Source organism: Scatophagus argus, chromosome 3, assembly GCF_020382885.2.
Source record: "Scatophagus argus isolate fScaArg1 chromosome 3, fScaArg1.pri, whole genome shotgun sequence".
Classification (NCBI taxonomy): Eukaryota; Metazoa; Chordata; class Actinopteri; family Scatophagidae; genus Scatophagus; species Scatophagus argus.
In genome coordinates, this window is record NC_058495.1 from 13,279,331 (window position 1) to 13,298,170 (window position 18,840).

At 41.8% G+C, this 18,840-nt stretch overlaps 1 protein-coding gene and 1 long non-coding RNA gene across 5 annotated transcripts in view; one reads left to right on the plus strand and one right to left on the minus strand.

The window, feature by feature from the left end:
• celsr2 (cadherin, EGF LAG seven-pass G-type receptor 2) overlaps positions 1-18,840 on the plus strand; it is a 58,372-nt gene that overhangs the window by 20,169 nt on the left and 19,363 nt on the right. For all 4 annotated transcript variants that reach the window (XM_046383711.1, XM_046383712.1, XM_046383713.1 and 1 more), the window contains exons 2-5: positions 1,108-1,815; positions 9,470-9,692; positions 14,857-14,972; positions 15,099-15,187. In XM_046383711.1, coding sequence (XP_046239667.1) covers positions 1,108-1,815; positions 9,470-9,692; positions 14,857-14,972; positions 15,099-15,187 — 1,136 coding nt within the window. The remainder of the gene's footprint in view (positions 1-1,107; positions 1,816-9,469; positions 9,693-14,856; positions 14,973-15,098; positions 15,188-18,840) is intronic.
• LOC124056390 lies at positions 7,203-11,336 on the minus strand. The gene is made up of 3 exons (XR_006842973.1): positions 11,205-11,336; positions 9,456-9,580; positions 7,203-8,440 (listed from the first exon to the last, which is right to left on the minus strand). It is a non-coding gene; the product is annotated as an uncharacterized LOC124056390 (long non-coding RNA).

Below are 18,840 nucleotides of genomic sequence, written 5' to 3' on the forward strand. Positions count from 1 at the left end.
GCTATCAAAAAACAGGATAAAAGATAAGAGATTTGTTGAGCTGAGAAATGCTCTAACCGCTGAATTTGAGACTTAAGGCCCTCAGTATAGCATGTATAATAAAGTAGCATCTCAGCTTCCGGACAAAGCAAAGAAAGCCTCAGTTGTGAATACAGGCGTGAAATTGCTGATTAGAAACTTGGAATGTATCAAAAGCAAACATAGACTTGTTCCCTCTTCTTCTTGGCATACGTTTGTTATCTCTTTTGGCACATTGGGAAAAAAACGAAAAAAAAGAAAAACAAACAAAACGCTTTTCTGAGCCAAGAATAGGAGTAAAGAAGTGTTTACATCCATGGAAGTGTGAAATTATATACAATTTGGCCATTTGTGCTTTTGAGTCCTTCATTATCTCCTGGTTTTGCGTTTACAGTCACAGACATGCTGCTACTCTGTCTGCAAACACCTGAACCCAGTGATACAGGAGCAGCTGTGGTGTAAATCCTCCACCACGCACGTACCTGCATATCCTGCATTTACTGTTGTAGCAGCTGCTGCGTGTGTTGATGCTTCAGTCACGCGTGACTTTGGTTTTGAATGTAATATCAAATGAAAAAGGAGGAAAACATCCGGTTGTTTAAAATGATAGGCCTGTTTGTAATTGTCTACAAATTCCACTAAAAATACTATAACTTAGAACGCATTCAGTCCACTAAAACAATATTGTCTGATCTGTCTCTGTTTGTCGGTGCCGCAGAGCTCCACTGTTGCCAACAAAATCAAAAACACATAAATGAGTCACACACAATTATTATATTGATAATTGAGAGGCAGACTAGCACATTTTGGTTTTCATCTCTGGCACTTGGGCGTCAATGACTGGCTAACGTTAGCGACACAGTTTTCTCTGTGTGCGTGAGAATCTGCCTGAGTGCAGTGTGTTTGTGTGTGGGTGTGTGTAATCCAGCCATCTTCATCCACATCCATTATTAATGTCATCATCCTCACTAATTTTACATAAGACTTTTTTTGGGTCACAAGCCGCTCCCCAGGAACACTTCCAAGTTATAAACGAAAATTTCCATTAGTTTGACATTAATCGCTCTTTCCTTTTCCTCCGTTCTTCAGATGGTGTCCACTCAGTGTCAGCCCAGTGCCTTCTCCAGGTCACCATCATCACAGATGAAATGCTATCCAACAGTATCACATTGAGGCTGGCCAACACCTCCCAGGAGCACTTCCTCTCCCTGCTGCTCACCCAGTTCCTGGACGGCGTGGCTCGCGTTCTGTCCGCCGCCCCCGAAGACGTCGTCATCTTTAACATCCAAGACGACACAGACGTGAGCGCTCGAATCCTCAACGTCAGCCTGTCTGTGGCCGTGCCTATGTTGGGCGAGGCACACCAGCGGCCCGGAGGCCTCGGCCAAGGAGGGGACAGGCCTGGTAGAGGAGCTGAAAGTGGAGGTGGGGAGTTCTTCGGCTCGGAGGAACTTCAGGAGAGGCTGTACCTGAACCGCAGCCTTCTCGCAAAGATTTCCTCCCAGGAAGTTCTTCCCTTTGATGACAACATCTGCCTTCGTGAGCCGTGTGAGAACTACATGAAGTGTGTGTCCGTGCTGAAGTTCGACAGCCTGGCACCGTTTGTTGCATCAGACACCATCCTTTTCAGACCCATCCACCCCATCGCGGGGCTGCGCTGCCGCTGTCCCACTGGCTTCACAGGAGACTACTGTGAGACAGAGATTGACCTGTGCTACTCGAAACCCTGCGGAGCCCATGGTGTGTGTCGCAGCAGAGAGGGAGGTTACACCTGCGAATGCTTTGAGGACTACACAGGTGAGGGCATTAATCATTCTGCATTAACTTAATTACTGATGAAGCAGTGGATTTTATTTTTCTTGCCTTCATTAACCAATTGACCTTCCTGAGTTACTGTAGCAACGCCTGCCGAGTTTTCAGTCCTCACACAGCACATAATGCAGCTTACAGGGATGGTGATGGATCTAACCACTCAAAATATGTTGTAGTTAAACAAAGATAAGTCTCTGATTTCAGACAGTGGTTGACAAAAGCAGACCTGTCATTTCTTCTGGGAAGCTGAATCAAGAGTCAGGGTAGCCTCATTTATCTGTCTTCAAGTGGAGAGCTACAAGAAGGTGAAAGGTTACTATTTTTGCCAAGCCTGCCTACAGCCTTTAAAATGATAATTTCTTCTACCTCTCAAAGATCCCATGGGGGCTTTAATGTCTACATCTGTCCCCTTCACTCCCCTCCTTAGCTCATTATTGAACCTGGCTCTTTATAGAAGCAGCCTGTCCTGTATGCTGATGGCCGTAGCTCTGCAGACAAAGGCTGAGTGATGAGTTATTGATTTGGCTATCCCTTTTGCAGTCAGTCACAGCGGAAGTCAACTGACAAACGCGAGTATAAACAGTCACTATGCATTTCTGTCAATTTACCAAGTAGTTAGCTTTAACTGGAGCTGAACATTGCATTAGTTTAGTTTGTTCGTTCTTATTCTGGTTAATAGATCACAGCTTTATTGTCAAGTCTAGTGCTTTTTGGTCGAAATCCATTTGGATTTGTGCATCCTGCTGCCACTGAATAACCTGTATACCTACATAGTCGTTCACACCTACACTCCAAACTTCATCCTGGCGTGTAGGAGTGGACAGTGTCTCAAGGCCAACATCCAAAGAACAGGAAACCCGATGATATAACAAATGTTTATTTCCCGCGCTGATGTCTATTTGGAAGCTAGGGATTTTCAGAAAGGTCTTCATGTTTTGCAGTGAAGAAAACAACAGCCCTTTTTCTGCCCAGAGTAGTATCGCTGAGTGGAATAATGGAAATTATTAATTATAGATGGCCACAGATGGAGAGTGTCCCCTGGCTGTAAAATGCCCCGTGGTAAAAATACCTGGGATAAAAAAGAAAAATATCACAAAGCACACAGTGTGTTGAAACTAATTGGACAGAAGCTTCTATTTTCAGCCATAATGAAAAACTAATTTATTACTGTTGGCAGCAGAATTGCTAGCCAGTTGCAGAAGTTGTTATTCATTCTCTGCTCTAAAAATTATTCACATTCTCAAAGGGTTAAATACTGTCTGCTTGCTCCTTTTATGAAGGGGGAACTTGAAAAAGAGTTTAAAGAGGAAGGGAGTTAAACATGCTAATTTATGCAGTATGAATATTAGGGTAGTTTGCCCATCTTTTTGTTGCGGGGTTAAGTGGGTCAAACCCTTTTTTATAATGTGATTTAGAGTTTCATCTTTTCTTTGAAGCATCTTGCTAATTGGTTTATTATATGCACTGGTGCAAAGTAAATAAGTACATTTACTCAAGTACTGTACTTGAGGTATTTTAACGTTCCTTTAGTATTTATTTATATTTGGGTTTTTTTTTTTATTCCACTAAATTTGACAGCTTTAGTTCCTGCACAGAGCGTTAATACAAGATATAATCAAAAAATAAATACAGATGTTTTGTAGATCAAGCTATCCAGCACTATACAAAATAGTTAAAATTATTTGCCAGCTTCTGCATTCAAAAGATGCTTACACATTAATGCATCAAGAATTCTAATCCATTTATACAATGAATAATATTCTGCATAATGAGTTCTTTGACTTTTGATGCTTTATGTACAGTTTGCTGTAGTTCTGCACTTTTGTATGGGTATTTTACTCAAATAAAAGATTAGTAAATGTGAAGGCATTTCAAAGTAATTATGTGTTTGTCAAAAGCTATGAAACGTATTAATTGTGTTTAAACAGTTAATAAGTGACTGATAACATAGAATGATTTTGCTTTAGTCATATTTAATAATATCCAGCATCACAAACAAAACTTAACGGGATGTTTAAAACACTTCTTAACAGTTTATACACATTTAGTAATTGTTCATGGGCAGTTTTTTTATATACAGAACATCCATGAGGGAATTTCAAAAAGAAGTTTTCTAGGATAGGAGATGTAACATTGTATTTCACTTATTCTATGATTATTGTTGCATTAGATGATACTGTTATCTTAATGTAGAATCACTACGAGTATATGCAGATGTCGAGCAGCTGTGCTTTCGTAGCTGGTGGAGGACCACTCCACTTTCCCCTTTTGTGAAATCTGATTTTCAGATATTACTTTGCTTAAAACTACAGATCACATTTGCTGCCAAAACAAAAGGTCTCCAGTTTAAAAAAATAAAAATGTAAACTGTAAAACTGTCGATACTCACGTTGTTGTCTCTGTGCTGTCAGTAATGGCAGCACTTCTATTATTCCACATCAGACATTAAAAGGTTTTTTTCCCCTATTTATGCTGCTGTTTATAAAGCCTAAAATAGTGTCGGCATTTTCTAATGTGTGGGCTCAGTCACTCAGAGTCCAGGTTGAGTGGCACTTAAATATTCTTATGCACAGCTGTGGGTGTTGGAGCTGAACTGCTTTTAATGTGAATCGGCAGAGATGGAGAGTGAATGTGTGAGTGGGTGAAGTGAGTGTGCTTTCACTTGCTAACACTGGAAGCATCAGAGCCCACAGTCAGCTGCATTAATGAGCATCAGTAGAGGGTTTTAGACCCTGGTGCTGTTGGATCCAGTGTGTAGGACTTTCAGGAGTTGTCGAGTTATCTTGAACGTGGTTATGTTGATAAGTTGATGTTTTAAGATGTCTGAATCGTGCTGTCAGACTGTGTGATCAAACCAGGTCGGCCAGGTTTTATTTGATGTATTTTCTTCTGTGATCTACAGCTCCCACTTTTCTGCTTCAGTGAGTGTCGAGTTCACCAGTCTCCACACTGAGGTGGGGCTGTGTGTGTGTATGTGTGTGTGTGTGTGTGCGTGCTGTGTGGTTTGGGTGGGTAGCTAAGTGCTGAATAGCTGTGATTATGTGTGTAAGAAAGTTGGATGGACAATCTGTGGTATTTTTATGTGTTAATGGTGCATGGATTTGTGTGTGTGTATGTGTGTTCGTGTGTGTGTGTGTGTGTGTGTGTGTGGGGGACTGAGAAAGAGACTGTTGGACCGTAGGCGGTGCCAGATGGTAGCAGGAGAGACACTGAAAAAATATAACAGCCATCATTTTTGCTGTTCTTCAAAAGGACAGAGTGGATGATTTGACTGAGCTTAGTCACTCTGCAGATGCTGAACAACAGGTTGTCATCCTGCTTTACTTTTCATGCATGCTTCTCCAAAAACACACAGCGCGAGCAGGTGTTTTTTTCTTTTTCTTGTCAAAGGCTCAAACGTTGTCTGTATAACGAGTGTTTGTTGTGTGTCTGATAGTCCTTTCACTAATCAAGTATGCTTTCGTGTTGTTTTAATGTGCAGACGCGTTTCTTGAACAAGCATTCGTCGATATTCACACTCCCATTTTTTTTTCACCTCACACGAGTACTTGAAATCAGCACATGCCAGTCTCCCAAAGCCACTACAATTAGCCTCTCAGAGATGGCATGAATTATGGAAAAAAAAAGAAAGTTGCCAGACACATGGACTGTTTTTAAAATCAGAGTATGCGCAGGCTGTTGTTATGTTCGGATGCGCCAGCGTGACTTTTTATCAGCCAATGAGGCTTCTCAAATCAATACCAGAGCTATCAGATTTAAAATCTGTCCACTTCACCGTGTGGACTCAGTGGGATGTAAGATTACAAGATGCCAGGTGTTAAAACCTCAGCCAGTGGCAGCAGAACGGATGTAACTAATAAATAAATTTCAGAGTCTGAAATGTTCTCTTTTTTAGGTATGTGTTTTATAACAGACAGATGACAGAAAACAAAAAGGCATGGTAATGTTTTAAATTATTTTTTTTATAACCCCATAAAGTGTTTGAAGGAACGCATTTCTATCAAGAAGTTATTTTGGTGCAGTAGATTATTCTGGGTCTTCACTGATGCGTTGCTGCGACAGGTGACAGGTGTTTCATCCATAATGTGATGAGAAGATCTGATCGCAGGTACAGATCATGTATCTATTCTGTCAGTGATCAAGCCATCTCATTAAGGTAAAATATAATGCTGAGGGGTGAGCTTGGATCCTGCTCTCAGCTTCCCTGAACTTGTTGTCTTTGGTGTGTGTGGAGGGATCCGCCCACCCCTCCATGATGTGCATCTGTTGCCTAGCAGCACTGACTCACCTGTTCAGGTTTAAGATCTCCAAGGAAACTTTCTCTGTAGGATCAGTTTGCACACAGGGGGTGGTGCACAGTTATGCTACATCTTTTTTAATTCTCCGTTATATTATATCGAGCAACTAAACTCTGCTTTTTTTATTGTTTACTTGTCTTAGATAAACACCAGCTTTTCATGTGAATCTGTAGCTCTGACTTGAATTTCAGGAAGTTGTTCTTTCAATAAGCCACATACTTAGGTGGTTTATTTGTGATATTTCTTCTCTCTCTCCGTGTGAAGGTCCTCTGGGATCAATTTATGATGAACTGGAAGATCCATTAAATGCTACAAACCCATTAGCTAATTTATCACCAGCTTTTTTGATTTTATGTTTTAGGAAAAACCAGAATAACTTCGCTAATGTGTTGGTAGAGGTGTTAACATTTTTAAATCATATTCCATGATTATGATTTGCTTTAATGCTCGCAGCAGCTTTTCATTCGACTGCCACAAAGTGGTGTTTGCCTCATGTTTGAATAAATCTTTTAATCCATCGAGTCACACTTCTGTGTATGTACAATCAAGCCTGTACTGAGTTTCAAAACGTCTCCTCTTGTCTCAGTAAAAACAGGATCCTGATTTTTGATTTGCTGCCTTAATGATTCATGCTGGCAGCAAACACAGGGTGTGGGCACTGGCATGTATTTGCAGAGGGGCGTAAATAGAGCAGAGGAGACGTGTTTGAATTATTGATCAGGATATTCTGTAGAATTGTGACTGTGAGTCCATCCCCACCCCGCTGTGCTGCTCACCTGGCAACGTAAAGCTGCTGTGGTGGAGACGTCCCACTGGGATGACCTGAACACCGAAAAACATTTTGTCAGATATCACTGAGATCTTATTTAAATCTTTACCACACTTTACTGTTAGACGTGTATTTTCCACAGTAAAGCACGTTTCATTGTGACTGAAGCCCACCATTCGGGCGCCTCTGTTTAATGCAGCTCTGTTTGCTGATGCAATGTTTGACCACTGTGACTGCTTAAGGAAACACAAGTACTTTATTGCCAACAGCAAGTTGCTGAATTAATAACGAGGCAGACAGCACTGTAACAGAAAGGCTTTATTTTCCAGCCGACTGGCCAGCAGTGGCTGTTTGTCATCAGGACGCATGAGTAAGAACATGACAGCAAATTGTCCCGGGCTGACAGGGTAGAGCTGCTATTACACTCCATTTTGTTGCTTTTGTAACAGAGTGGCACAGAAACATGTTACAGGTTTTGCACCCCTTATGAGCAGAGCACACTTATGAGGTTGTCAGTTATGGCTTTAGGTTAAAGGGCAATTTATTGGCATCTTGCAGATCAATAGATTAAATCATATAACAAAAAAGACCCTTAGGGACTCACGGCTGTGAATATACAAGTCAAAGAAAGCTCCAGTAATAAAACCTCTTGTAAGAGGAGGTTCAGGGTTTTCCATCTCAACAATAAGTCGTCACTCCTGCAGTAATAAATGTTAGTCAATCTTTAACCAAAAGCTTTGCCTTGATGCTCTGCAGCTTTCTTCTTCGAGGTCAACAGTTCATGGGAGGAGTTTCTCTTTTGGGAATTTAAGATCTAAGCAGGCAATACAAGCCATGCTGATAGAAGATGTAAACCGGCTAAATGTGGGCCCACAAACCAAAGGTTTTTGTATTACTACTGCTCTTAAAACTTAAATAATGATGTCTGAGACTAAGTTTCATTTCTAATTCCTGTTCCCTTGGTTCAAACTGCTGAAACTGAAAGTTTTATTGCTGTTTATTTGTTCTGCTGTCCCAAATTCTCCCCCCAAAAAAATTCATCTCAGAGGTCTCATGCAGCATCTGTTGAATTTACATTGGCTGAATAGATGTACCCCAAGAACAGTAAGAAAACAAAGAAACTTGTTTTCAGCAGACCCAGGATAGAGTCATTAACAATCAGAGAGTAAATAAAAGGCCTCTGTGTCAGCGGTGTTGGATGAAGATGTTGGCTGTGTGTGTTGTGTGCCAGTGTTACAGTAGTGCTGTAGTACACAGAGGAAGTCTTCCACACTGCTGACTGAGAGGCTTTGACACAAATTCCAGCTCACGCATGCGAGAATGTGCAGTCTCGCCTGAGCAACTGCTGCGGAGGATCCAGACAAACTGCACAAGTGAGCTGGGCTGCAGGGCCGAGGGGGGACGAAGGCCCGACAGGGACACAGTCTCATTGTCTGTGCACCTCTGGCACACTGCTCTACTGCTCTTCAAATTGATAACTGTGTCCTTTGCGGGACTGTAGTCGTCTATTTCGCTCCACCACTCAGCTCCATGTGACCCGTCGCTGCAACGAACAATCATTTTAATCGTCAGTTAAATCAAATCAATTAGTTGATCATTTTGTCTACAAGGTGTCAGAAAATGTTCTTCAGAGGAAAGCATCTGTGTTAGTTCAGATTATGACAAGAGCTGAAATGATTTCTTGATAAATCAGTTAGCTGAGTCCAGCTTCTCAGCTGTGAGGGTTTGCTGCGTTTGCTGCACAGTGAACTGAATATTATTGGGTTTCGGGTTATTCAGACTTTTGACAACAATTTTTGCACCAAATAATTAATGTCTTGCTCATTAGCTGTGTCAGTTATCTTAACTTTAAGATGTCTTTTTAATGTAAAGCATCAAAATAGATTTACTTTGGAAGAGACCGTCTGTAAATCAAATTCTGAATGCAGAATTCAATAGACGGGTAGGACAAAACTCTTTATTTTTGTCTTCCTGTTCAACATTATAATTTATAAATGGATCAAATCAAATGTCAGTGATTACTTTCAAATGTCAAAAGCTGAAAGTAATCATCATGAGTCACAATAGTCTGCAGAAACGGTAATACTTTTGTTTGAGGGCTGCAGAGTCTGAACGCATAAACACTTACAATTCACTGCTTTGAGACATCACGTTTTCCCACTGAATATAAATGCAGCACAAACTGCAGCCATATTGGGGGCTGGGGTGGGGAGGGGGTGTTGCTGTCTGTCAGGGTGACTGGGTGTGATCCAGTGGAGAGAGAAAGAGAAGAAAACTGCACAAACAGTCAAAGAGAAAATCTTGCTCTAATTTTTAGTCTGACGCACTTTAACAATGCCATCATTTATTTTTCATCCACTCCTGTGTGTTTGAAGCAGCACAGCTGTGTATTTCGGGTTGATGATGTCACACCTCAATAACGACACATACAGGACAGCTGCAGTGAGCGAGAGGAAGCTTATAGCGATGTGGAGTCCCTGAGGGGGAAGCCATTGGGACGACTGAGGGGATGCTGCTTGTCACAAACAATATTAATCCTTGTTTCTTTCTCCCCCCACCTCTCTGTGTCCAGGCGAACGCTGCGAGCTGTCGTCCCGCTCGGGCCGCTGTGCTCCCGGAGTCTGTAAGAATGGCGGCACCTGTGTCAACCTGCTGGTCGGCGGGTTCAAGTGCGAGTGTCCACCTGGTGGATTCGAGAAGCCCTACTGTGAGATGACCACACGCAACTTCCCCCCACATTCCTTTCTGACCTTCAAGGGCCTCCGCCAGCGCTTTCACTTCACCATCTCTCTCACGTAAGCACCTCCGCTTCCCCTGCAATGAGCTGCAGATGTAGATCACCAGTGCTGCTCCATCACCTTTTAGTAATCTGTGATTCACTGTTCATCCACCCCCACACCCTATTTCTGCATCCACGCTCTTTACCTAAAGTGTACACCCCCACCCACCCACCTCATATTTATGTAACCATAATGGTGTTTAATAGCAATAATGGGCTCACTGAACAACAGCCATCTTTTGTAGAGCCACTTCAGTATCAGATTATGGTTCCTGTTCTATAAATACAGAACCTCTGCTACAACATACCGCGCATCACAGGTGTGCATACTGTACTCAAGTACAGCCTGTGATGTTAAAGTTGGACAGAAGGTGAGCAGACGGTGTTGTGTTTTTGGAAAGGAGACTTGCATAACTTGAGGATGTTAATCCCACAACCAAGAATGAGTCTGATCTTATTACAGTCAGTGTCACTGGTTACTTTGAGCTGTGAGTCAGCACCTGGCCTATTTCAGCACAGCCTCCCTCACCAAGGAGAAGACTGAGACAGTCTTACAGTAATTATGTATTTAAGCCACCATAGTTTGAGAGGCCTAGCTATTCTTTAATAAATATGACTTTTTTAATATGGGCTACAGGCTATTTATTAGTGTAGTTCTGTTTTTTTTGTTTTCTTCACTTCCCGTTTTCATAGTCGGTATACGTCTGCAGTGAATGCTACCCATGCCCTTGTCAGAGGGTTTTGTAACTTACTCTGTCTTGAGACCAAAAATTTGTGTAGGGAAAACTTCATTCAGTACACCTTAGATAACATAATACAATAGAAAGAAAGTGTATTTACCTCAGTTTAATACATTTTTAAAAGAATTTTGTGCAAGTTACATACTAAAATGTATATCACCCTATATTCTATAAGCTAATATGTATTTGGAGCCAGTAGCCAATTAGCTTAGCTTCGCTCAAAGCACATAACACATTTCTTTATACCTTTTGCACAGTTTTTGTATGTACCAATGAGATATATATTATGTTAATTAGTGAGCTTTACATGTACTGGTAGGTCAATAGAACTAAACAAACTGTTTCTGCATGTTTGCAGTCTTTATGCTAAGCTAAGATGATTAGCTGCTGGGTGTAGCTTCATATTAGCTGTAAAGATATGAGGATGGTATCAGTCTTGTCAACTAAATTTGGCAAGAAAATGAGTAAGATAATGTCCCAAAATATCAAACCATTCCTTTAACTGCTCTAGATAGGGACTGCTTTATTTCATATCACATCCAACTGACTATTTTCAGGCACAACTTGATGGCATGAGATGTGCAAACAGTGATGTCATTGTTAACGCTGGCACTTTCTCTGAGAAGTGGCGGTGCCATAATTAGCATTAAGTAAAAATAGCAAAGATTTTAGCCCAAGATTCCTTCTTTTTCCTTCATAGCACAAATAGAAAAAGCCAAACTGTAAATGCCTGATGTAAATTTTCTTACATTAGTTTTAGACAGGTTTGGTTCACTTTTGCTTTTTACCTCAGCTTTTATGTTCCCTTATGACAGTGCCTCTTAACACTGTCGTAGTCATAGTCGTAGTTTTTCTCTTTCAGAGTCAGTTATTATGACACAGGTGTAGCAGTTTGGGAAACTGAAGCTTGTAATCTGTGCAGTTGATCATTTTGAGGTGGTTTGTGGTGGGGGAAGGGCTTTAGAAACGAGCAGATGAGCTGTGAAGACTGAACACATGCAAAGACAGCAGGATGCACAATCTGCGTGAATTCTCCATGTGATGAAATGTAATCAATGATAAAAGCGGTCCGTTCTGTTTGATATCTGTCACAACAACTGACAACAAGTATCACCTCTCGGATGCTATCACAGGGAATGTGTTCTGCCATTTTGTTGTTCTCATTGTGATACATGTCACCTTAGACGCGCTTGGCAGGGGTTGACACTCACAATGACTGCCGGTGAAAATAATATCCCCCTTGTGAGCTTTATGGACTCGGCCCTTTTTTAAACGAGGTTCAGATGACAGTCTTTTTTGATTGAGAACTGCTCAAACCAGTTTTGAAAGTGGTCTACATTTCACTGGCAGGTCACAGAAGCTGTGAAGTAGCTGCTGTGTAAAAGGTGCCGATGGTAAAAGCTCAAGGCAGGTGAGGTCAACAAGTGTCTCTGTTACCTGAGCCTGCACTGATCAGGTTCTCCCAGAAAGGGCTTCTCTTATGATGAACGGCTCAGGATGCGGATCTTGTTCCCTCAGAGTGACGCCTAATTTTAGGTTTCATTCTATCACATCTCTAGCTGCTGAAGTCTGCAATTAAGGCTGAGATTTAACAAAAAAAAAGTACACAGTGGCATGGGATTAACACAAACCAGACGTAAGCGTTTTTTTCATCATGATTTCTCTAATATTCTCTCATGGTTCAACACAAGAGCGTACTGTATGTTGGACAAGACAAAGGGGTTACAGCCATGCTAGCATATCCCTCAGGCTCAAGCTTAATGGTAACATCAGGATGCCAAAAGGCTTAAAATGATAATGCTAACATGCTAGGCTAAGCAGGTATCAGGTTTACTCCCTTACCCATCACCTGTTTCAGGGTGTTGGCATGCCAACGTGTGCTAAACAGAACTAAATTAAAAAAAACTGAAAATTGAAGTTGATGTGAACGTTATCGGCAAACGAAAATCCAAATTAACGTGCATTTACATCAGCCGCTACTGTTTAGTGTGAACTTTAGGAATTGAGCACATCAGGATGTAAGAGTTGTTGGCACCAATTCTCCAGTCGGCAGAAGAAGAGAGGGCAACAGTATGATGTAGTCAAAACAGCAGTCAAACTTGACAAACAATGTGGAACTGTGGCATCTGTGTTTGTCTCTCGCATTAGTAAGAGGAACGTCTTTTCCTGTCCTCACTAGTTCACACAGATGTTTTCTGTCTCTTCAGTGGAGCGGGAGCTTCAGTGTCACATTTTTGGTTTATCAATGCACCGACTTCAGACGGATTTCTGTAAAAAACCTTTCTTTTTCAATTTCCCACTTAAAGTTAAAAATGCGCCTTAATACAGGTGGAAAGAAACAGTTATTGTGGGGTTAGAGGAACCGAGTTTCGAACTTTATCTGAATCTGTGTAATAGATATTAGCATATCTTAGTCTGGACCAAAGTGAACTGATGCAGCCATTCTTAGAGCTAAAATTAATTTTTTTAAATGTTAGAGAGATTTGTTTTCTGTCTTTTCCACAGATCATATAAAGTACATCATCTAACACAGTTCTTGGTATCTTTATTTCACACTTATACGCTGTAAAATCAATGAATGGATCTTTTTTTTTTTTTTTTTATTCTTCCCTCCCCACTGCACACGTCTTGTTCATCGCTGCATGTTAGCATAGCGTGACACGGTTCCCTACATAAGGGCAGACTGGTTGTTATTTTTACTGATGGGTGCCTAATGTGTCACGCAGTGATGGCAGTTGAGTCAGTATTTAGCTCCGGTTGATTACTTTCATAGTTCAGAGGGCTCAAGGGGGCAATGAGGAGAAGCCTTTTAAATCGATCCGTCAAAGATGAGAAGCCAACTGAACAGTAATGGACTCTAGATCATAATTCTAGCTGGCGTTCAGTATTTTTTTACTGGATATATTGAAGCCATCTGACTGTTATGTCTATGCTCTGTCTCTGCTGTTGATATCAGCTGGAGCATCAGCATCCTCTTTCCTCTGAGGTCGTGATTATCGTTTTTCTCAGTAAGCAGGTCAGCGGTGCCGTGCCCCCTGGCTCATCTCCAGCTCAAGAATACTGCACAAACAGCATCATTTACAGAATACCCTCAAACCACGAAGACTGAAAGAAGGGGGTGGGCGGCTGCTCATGGTGTCTGAGAGCATGTACAGATTTTTGAATGTATGAATGGCATCCTTCCTCTAAAAAAATAACTGCTTAGGTGGAGACTGCAGCTCCGTTTCAGTTTAGAAAAAAGGAAGAAGAAAGCCTCCTTTTTGAAATCATAATTCATTAGTTATTTTTAGGAAAATTAAGCTGCACGTTAATGGAGTGAATGAACAGAACATACAGATGCCAGTAAGTCACACACGCCTTTCAGCTGGCAGATGCACACAGGAGACTCATTGTTGGGTCTCCTGTGGGATGGATAATGAATAAATCTGGTAGTTAGTGCTGGGCCTTTTATATTGTAACACACTTTCACACATCATGCTGACCCATTTCCACAGGATCAGATTTACAACCGCAGACCACCGCTGACAGGTAGACTGTGATATTTTTAAACCATGTGCATCACCACGTACTTTGATCCCGGATCGAGAGTGAGGCTGCGTCGGCCGTCTGGTCCCAGAGTTTGAGCCATATGTGCAGAAATATATTGAAATGTGCATTAATATGCGAGGATCAGTTAGCACAGCGGCTCTGGGTGATCTGGTGTCACCATCAAGATGCAAACAGAAATCTGAAACTGAGGCTGTGGTTACAGCAGCAGCTGTTTGTGTTCTCCTCCATTAGAAAATATACATTGAAGCTGTCCTTGTTGTTGGTCTGAACTGTCTTCCTGTGTTCCTTACTTGCAGCAATGCGCTGCCCCAGCCTAATGCTTTGACATTGCCCTAGTTTTCTGTCTCTGTGTTGTAGTGTGTCGTTAATGTGGCTCTGTGATAGCTATTCATGGCACGCATATTCTGTATTCCTTCACTTATTTTCCCTCTGACTTGGCCTTGTGTTCATGATTAACCTCATTATCTGTTCAGTCGTCTTTATAAAAACCCCAGCATTGTTAAATCTTGAGCTCATCTCCACGGTAGTAAGTTACACGTCACACTGTATTACTGTGGGGGATAAGTAGGCTCCAGTGCGACAGGAAAGCAAGGTGAATGTGAGGAGATGGTATAGATATATTTAAATAGGTCAAACCAGACCGCTACCTTCTTTTCTGTGTTAATGTGGAGTGCAGGCATGGCAGACACCATGTGCCTTTTCAGAGCGCTCGTAATCATGTAATCACGTCATGTGGTACCCTTATGTTCAAGGGCTGGTGTTTATCATATTTTGGCTGTGTTTTTCTGTGAAATAATCTATTGAGTACATCCATTAACTAAATAGTGATACGATTGTGTAGTGACAAATATCATTGAAAGAAAAATGTCTGTTTTTGGGGGTTTTTTTCAGATTTGCTACCAAAGAGCCCAATGGTTTGTTACTCTACAATGGCCGCTTCAATGAGAAGCATGACTTCATCGCCATGGAAATAATCAATGAGCAGATACAGCTCACCTTCTCTGCAGGTAAAATGATTTTTGCTTTATTCGTTCTGTGTCGTGATTATATTTTATGAGATGATCCTGATCAGGTTCATGACATTTTTGTCCTGAGTGTGCTGTAGTCATTCACCTGTTGTGATTGTTTCCCAGGCGAGACCAAAACCACAGTTTCACCGTATATCCATGGAGGAGTCAGTGACGGCCAGTGGCATGTGGTGGAGGTGCACTACTACAACAAGGTATAGAGTTCACAGTATAAAGGTTTGGCTAATGTCTCGGTGTGGAGCTTGTACACTGACAGGGACATAAGCTTATCAAATATTTGCATGCTTTTCATACTTCTGCATTTTAAGTTTATTATATAACAAGTGAGAACTTTCAGATATGCTTTTTGAAAGGTAAACTTACCTAGAAGATAGCTGTCAGATGTCATCGAACTCTGTGCATGAAATCAAATGTGCATTCCTCAAAATGTCAGACTATTCCTTTAAATGAGGGTGAGCATGTGGAACCATCGCCATGATGTGAATAAGTTTCCCTTCTTTTAGTTGTCGTACAGTTGGTTAAATCTGTCTGCTGCTGCTCTCCTCATCAGGTGTGGCAGCTCAATACCAGAAATCATTAAGCTGCAGTGATGACTGGCAGCTCATGCACTTTACCATTAAAACAAAACAAAACAAAAAACGACATCTTTAGGACGTTCATGGAGGACCAGTGGGTGTAAATCAGAGTGCAGGCAGGAAACTCTGAGCCGTGTAAGTTTGCTGTACTGCCTCTTTAGTTCTGCTGCTCTGTCAGACTAAAGAATCGCTGCTGACAGGCCGATGATCTGGAATAGAGCCAACGTGCCAGCTACACACTGACGGAGGGAGAGACTCAGACAAGAGAGGGGAGGGAGGAGAGGGTGAGTGAATGAAAGCTAGAGAGTGGGAAGGCAATCTTTATCCCGACATGATCATTCTGGACTAAATATGCTTTGATTAATACATGTATTTCTATATAAGGACCTCACAACAACTCAATCAGTGGAGGAATGTATGGAGCTGTTGTCTCTGCTGTCTCAGTACTTTCCCAGCCAGGACCAACACACGGGATGCCACATTTTAGTCTATTGAGGAAGTCACTTTGCATCATAAAGATGTTGCCAGGCAACACCCCCGCTGCTCACATTTTCAATTCAGTGTCTATGATAACATGGCTGTGTCAGATTTTAGCCAGAACAAGTCATGCAGGGGAGGAATCTTGTCAACTCTTGGGTGAAAACTAGTTGTTTCTTTGCCAGGAGGACATTATAGTCTCATTAATCACAAAACCCTGTAATTAAATGGCTTTCTGATTCTTTTGTTGTCTTCCTGACCTGATCTGTAAGTGTGCTGCATGTCTGAAGATGACATGATTCTGAAATCAGTTTTTTCAAATTTCTCAAATTTTTGACTGTCGCATGTACAACATGTTGATGTTTGTGTCTGACTACCAGTTTGATAAAAACCGCTGCATTTTTTAAATGAGAACAGTTGTTTCTCTTCTTTGATGAATGAGCCTAAAACAAACTTTTCTATCAAGCTGGATTCCTGGATTCCCAGCTGAATTCACCTTCATTAACTGATGACCTATTAAACCTTAACTAAACACATAAACCCATAGAAACATGCTCATTTTTAGTGGTGAGCAACAGGAATTCATGATATGTCCTGGGTTATTTGTACCCCATCATAGTGCACTTATTGCATATGTATTCATTACAGTGACTACCTGGCATCCCTTTAGTGCTCAACATCTCAAAATTTTCCAGGGTCCGACCTCCAGCTCCAGCTGAACTAATCCTCCCCATCCTCCTCTCTGTTCCACATCCTGTGAGTCGCTGAGGTAGAAACATTGCTCCTCCTACTGGAGGTATCCCACGGTGGCCCACTCTGACCCGTCCCTGTCCACGGGGGGTGGGGCAGGGTGAGGCGGGGAGGGGGCATTTTAGATTGAAATGTGGCTTTCACGATGGTGGGGGACTGTGGAGAATGGCAATGACCGCTGCCTTTGTGCTTGCCTCTGCTTCCTTTGGGACCACGGGCAGTGAATGATGCGGCCCCGGGGAAGGTGCCCCTCACTCTCTGTTCTCCAGCGAGGACAGAAAAGCGGAGCAGGAGAGGAGCGAAAGAAGGCTAAAGAAAAGCCGAGAGAAGTATTGACTCGGGCTTTGAACGGGGACGCTGCGCTTCAGGGCCGACCCCGCGTGTTGCTATGGTTTTTCCAGTCAATCTTAGATCCCATATTTGTGTTGCTCGCTGCCATGCTCCTCTTGTCCAACCCCTGTCACCCCCTGTGACATGGAACTCATATTCCCATAATCCCCTGTAGCGGCGAGTGAGAGCACAGTGTTTAATGTAGTCTTGAACAAATATGTGCGTTCCAATCAGCGCTGACAGGGTAGGGTTTTTGTCCAGCAGAAAGACGTCCTGACAGACAGTCATTATTGGAGAGTCAACAGCCGTGACTGATGACAGCAGAGGTCAGTGAAAGGAGCGTCCAATCTGGAGCGATGCCTGTTTCACAGCTTTCACACTGAAGGAAGAAAACCGTGGAAAAAAAGCATGTCGGATGATTTCACCTTTGGCAATTCACACCACATGTTTGCTTGTTTCATCATCAACAAATTTGTAACAAATTTGGATCAAGGACCATCAAGTGAAAAGTAAAAGCCACCTCCAGCGTCTGTTCCCATCTACTTAACATTGCAGAGTTGAACCGTCAGTGCTGAGACTCTCTGTGGGAACAGACAACTTAGAAAAGTCACCTGAACTGCAGACTGAATAACAATAATAAAGAAACCATTAACATGTTCTCATTTTACATTCCCTCTGTCTGAATTGTAGGAGGTGTTAGAAATGGCCATAAATCACTATCCACTGTATTTAATTTTAATTTTAAGTTTAGTTTTAAGTATTTTATTTAAAAAAATACAGCTTGTCATTAAATTGTATACAGATATTCATGGTGGTTCCCAGATGACGAATCCTCATGGTTTTGGTGATCCTGTAACTGAAGTTTGCATTTCAGTATCTCAGATGTTGAATCACGATGACTTTGCCTCTAGCGCCATCAGGTCGACATTTCTGACTTTGTGTGAAATGTCTGTCAACATTTTGTGCAGATATTCATGTTCCCCTCAGGATGAACTTTGTTGATTCTTTAACTGTCCATCTAGCGCCATCAACTTTAGCACGTAACCTCCCAGAGCTGCTAGCATGGCTTTCGACTTGGGTCATGATTACTGGTGTCCTTTGTTTTACACTTTGACGGTTTTGTTACTGTGTTTGTCCTGTAGATTGCGTGTACATGTACTGCTTTTACGCTGAATTAAAGCTAAAGTTAATTTCATCCTTCCATGGACAATGTGACGAGGCAGACATGAACTGACATTTCTGGTTCATCAGAAATGATCAGGTGACTCAGGTGAGGTGTTTTGATAACATACAGCCAGGTGGTTATTACTGGTCTCATCTCATTCACATCCCCAACACTCAGCACCCAGCTATCACAAGACACAAAGTGAACGTAGGAATTCAACTAACTGCAGCCTCTCAGTTACAGACTTGTGTCATGAGAGGCTCACAGAGATTTAATCTCATCTGCTCAATGAGAAAATCATGTGAGAGTAATTTAATTTAATTTCATAATTCTGCCTTGGGCTAGAATTATATTTGTCATTGCTGTATTGCTCGATGAAGTGTTTTGTCTTCATAGATTTCCTAAGCTACCAGCCAGTGAAACCTACACTATAGTCGGCTGTTGTTTTTCTGAGCTTCTACAGGAAGAGATCAGACAGCAAATACGAGCAGAGCAGTTAGGAAATTATTCCTGAGGCTCACGCAGTCAGTTGTAGAGGTCTATTTAAATA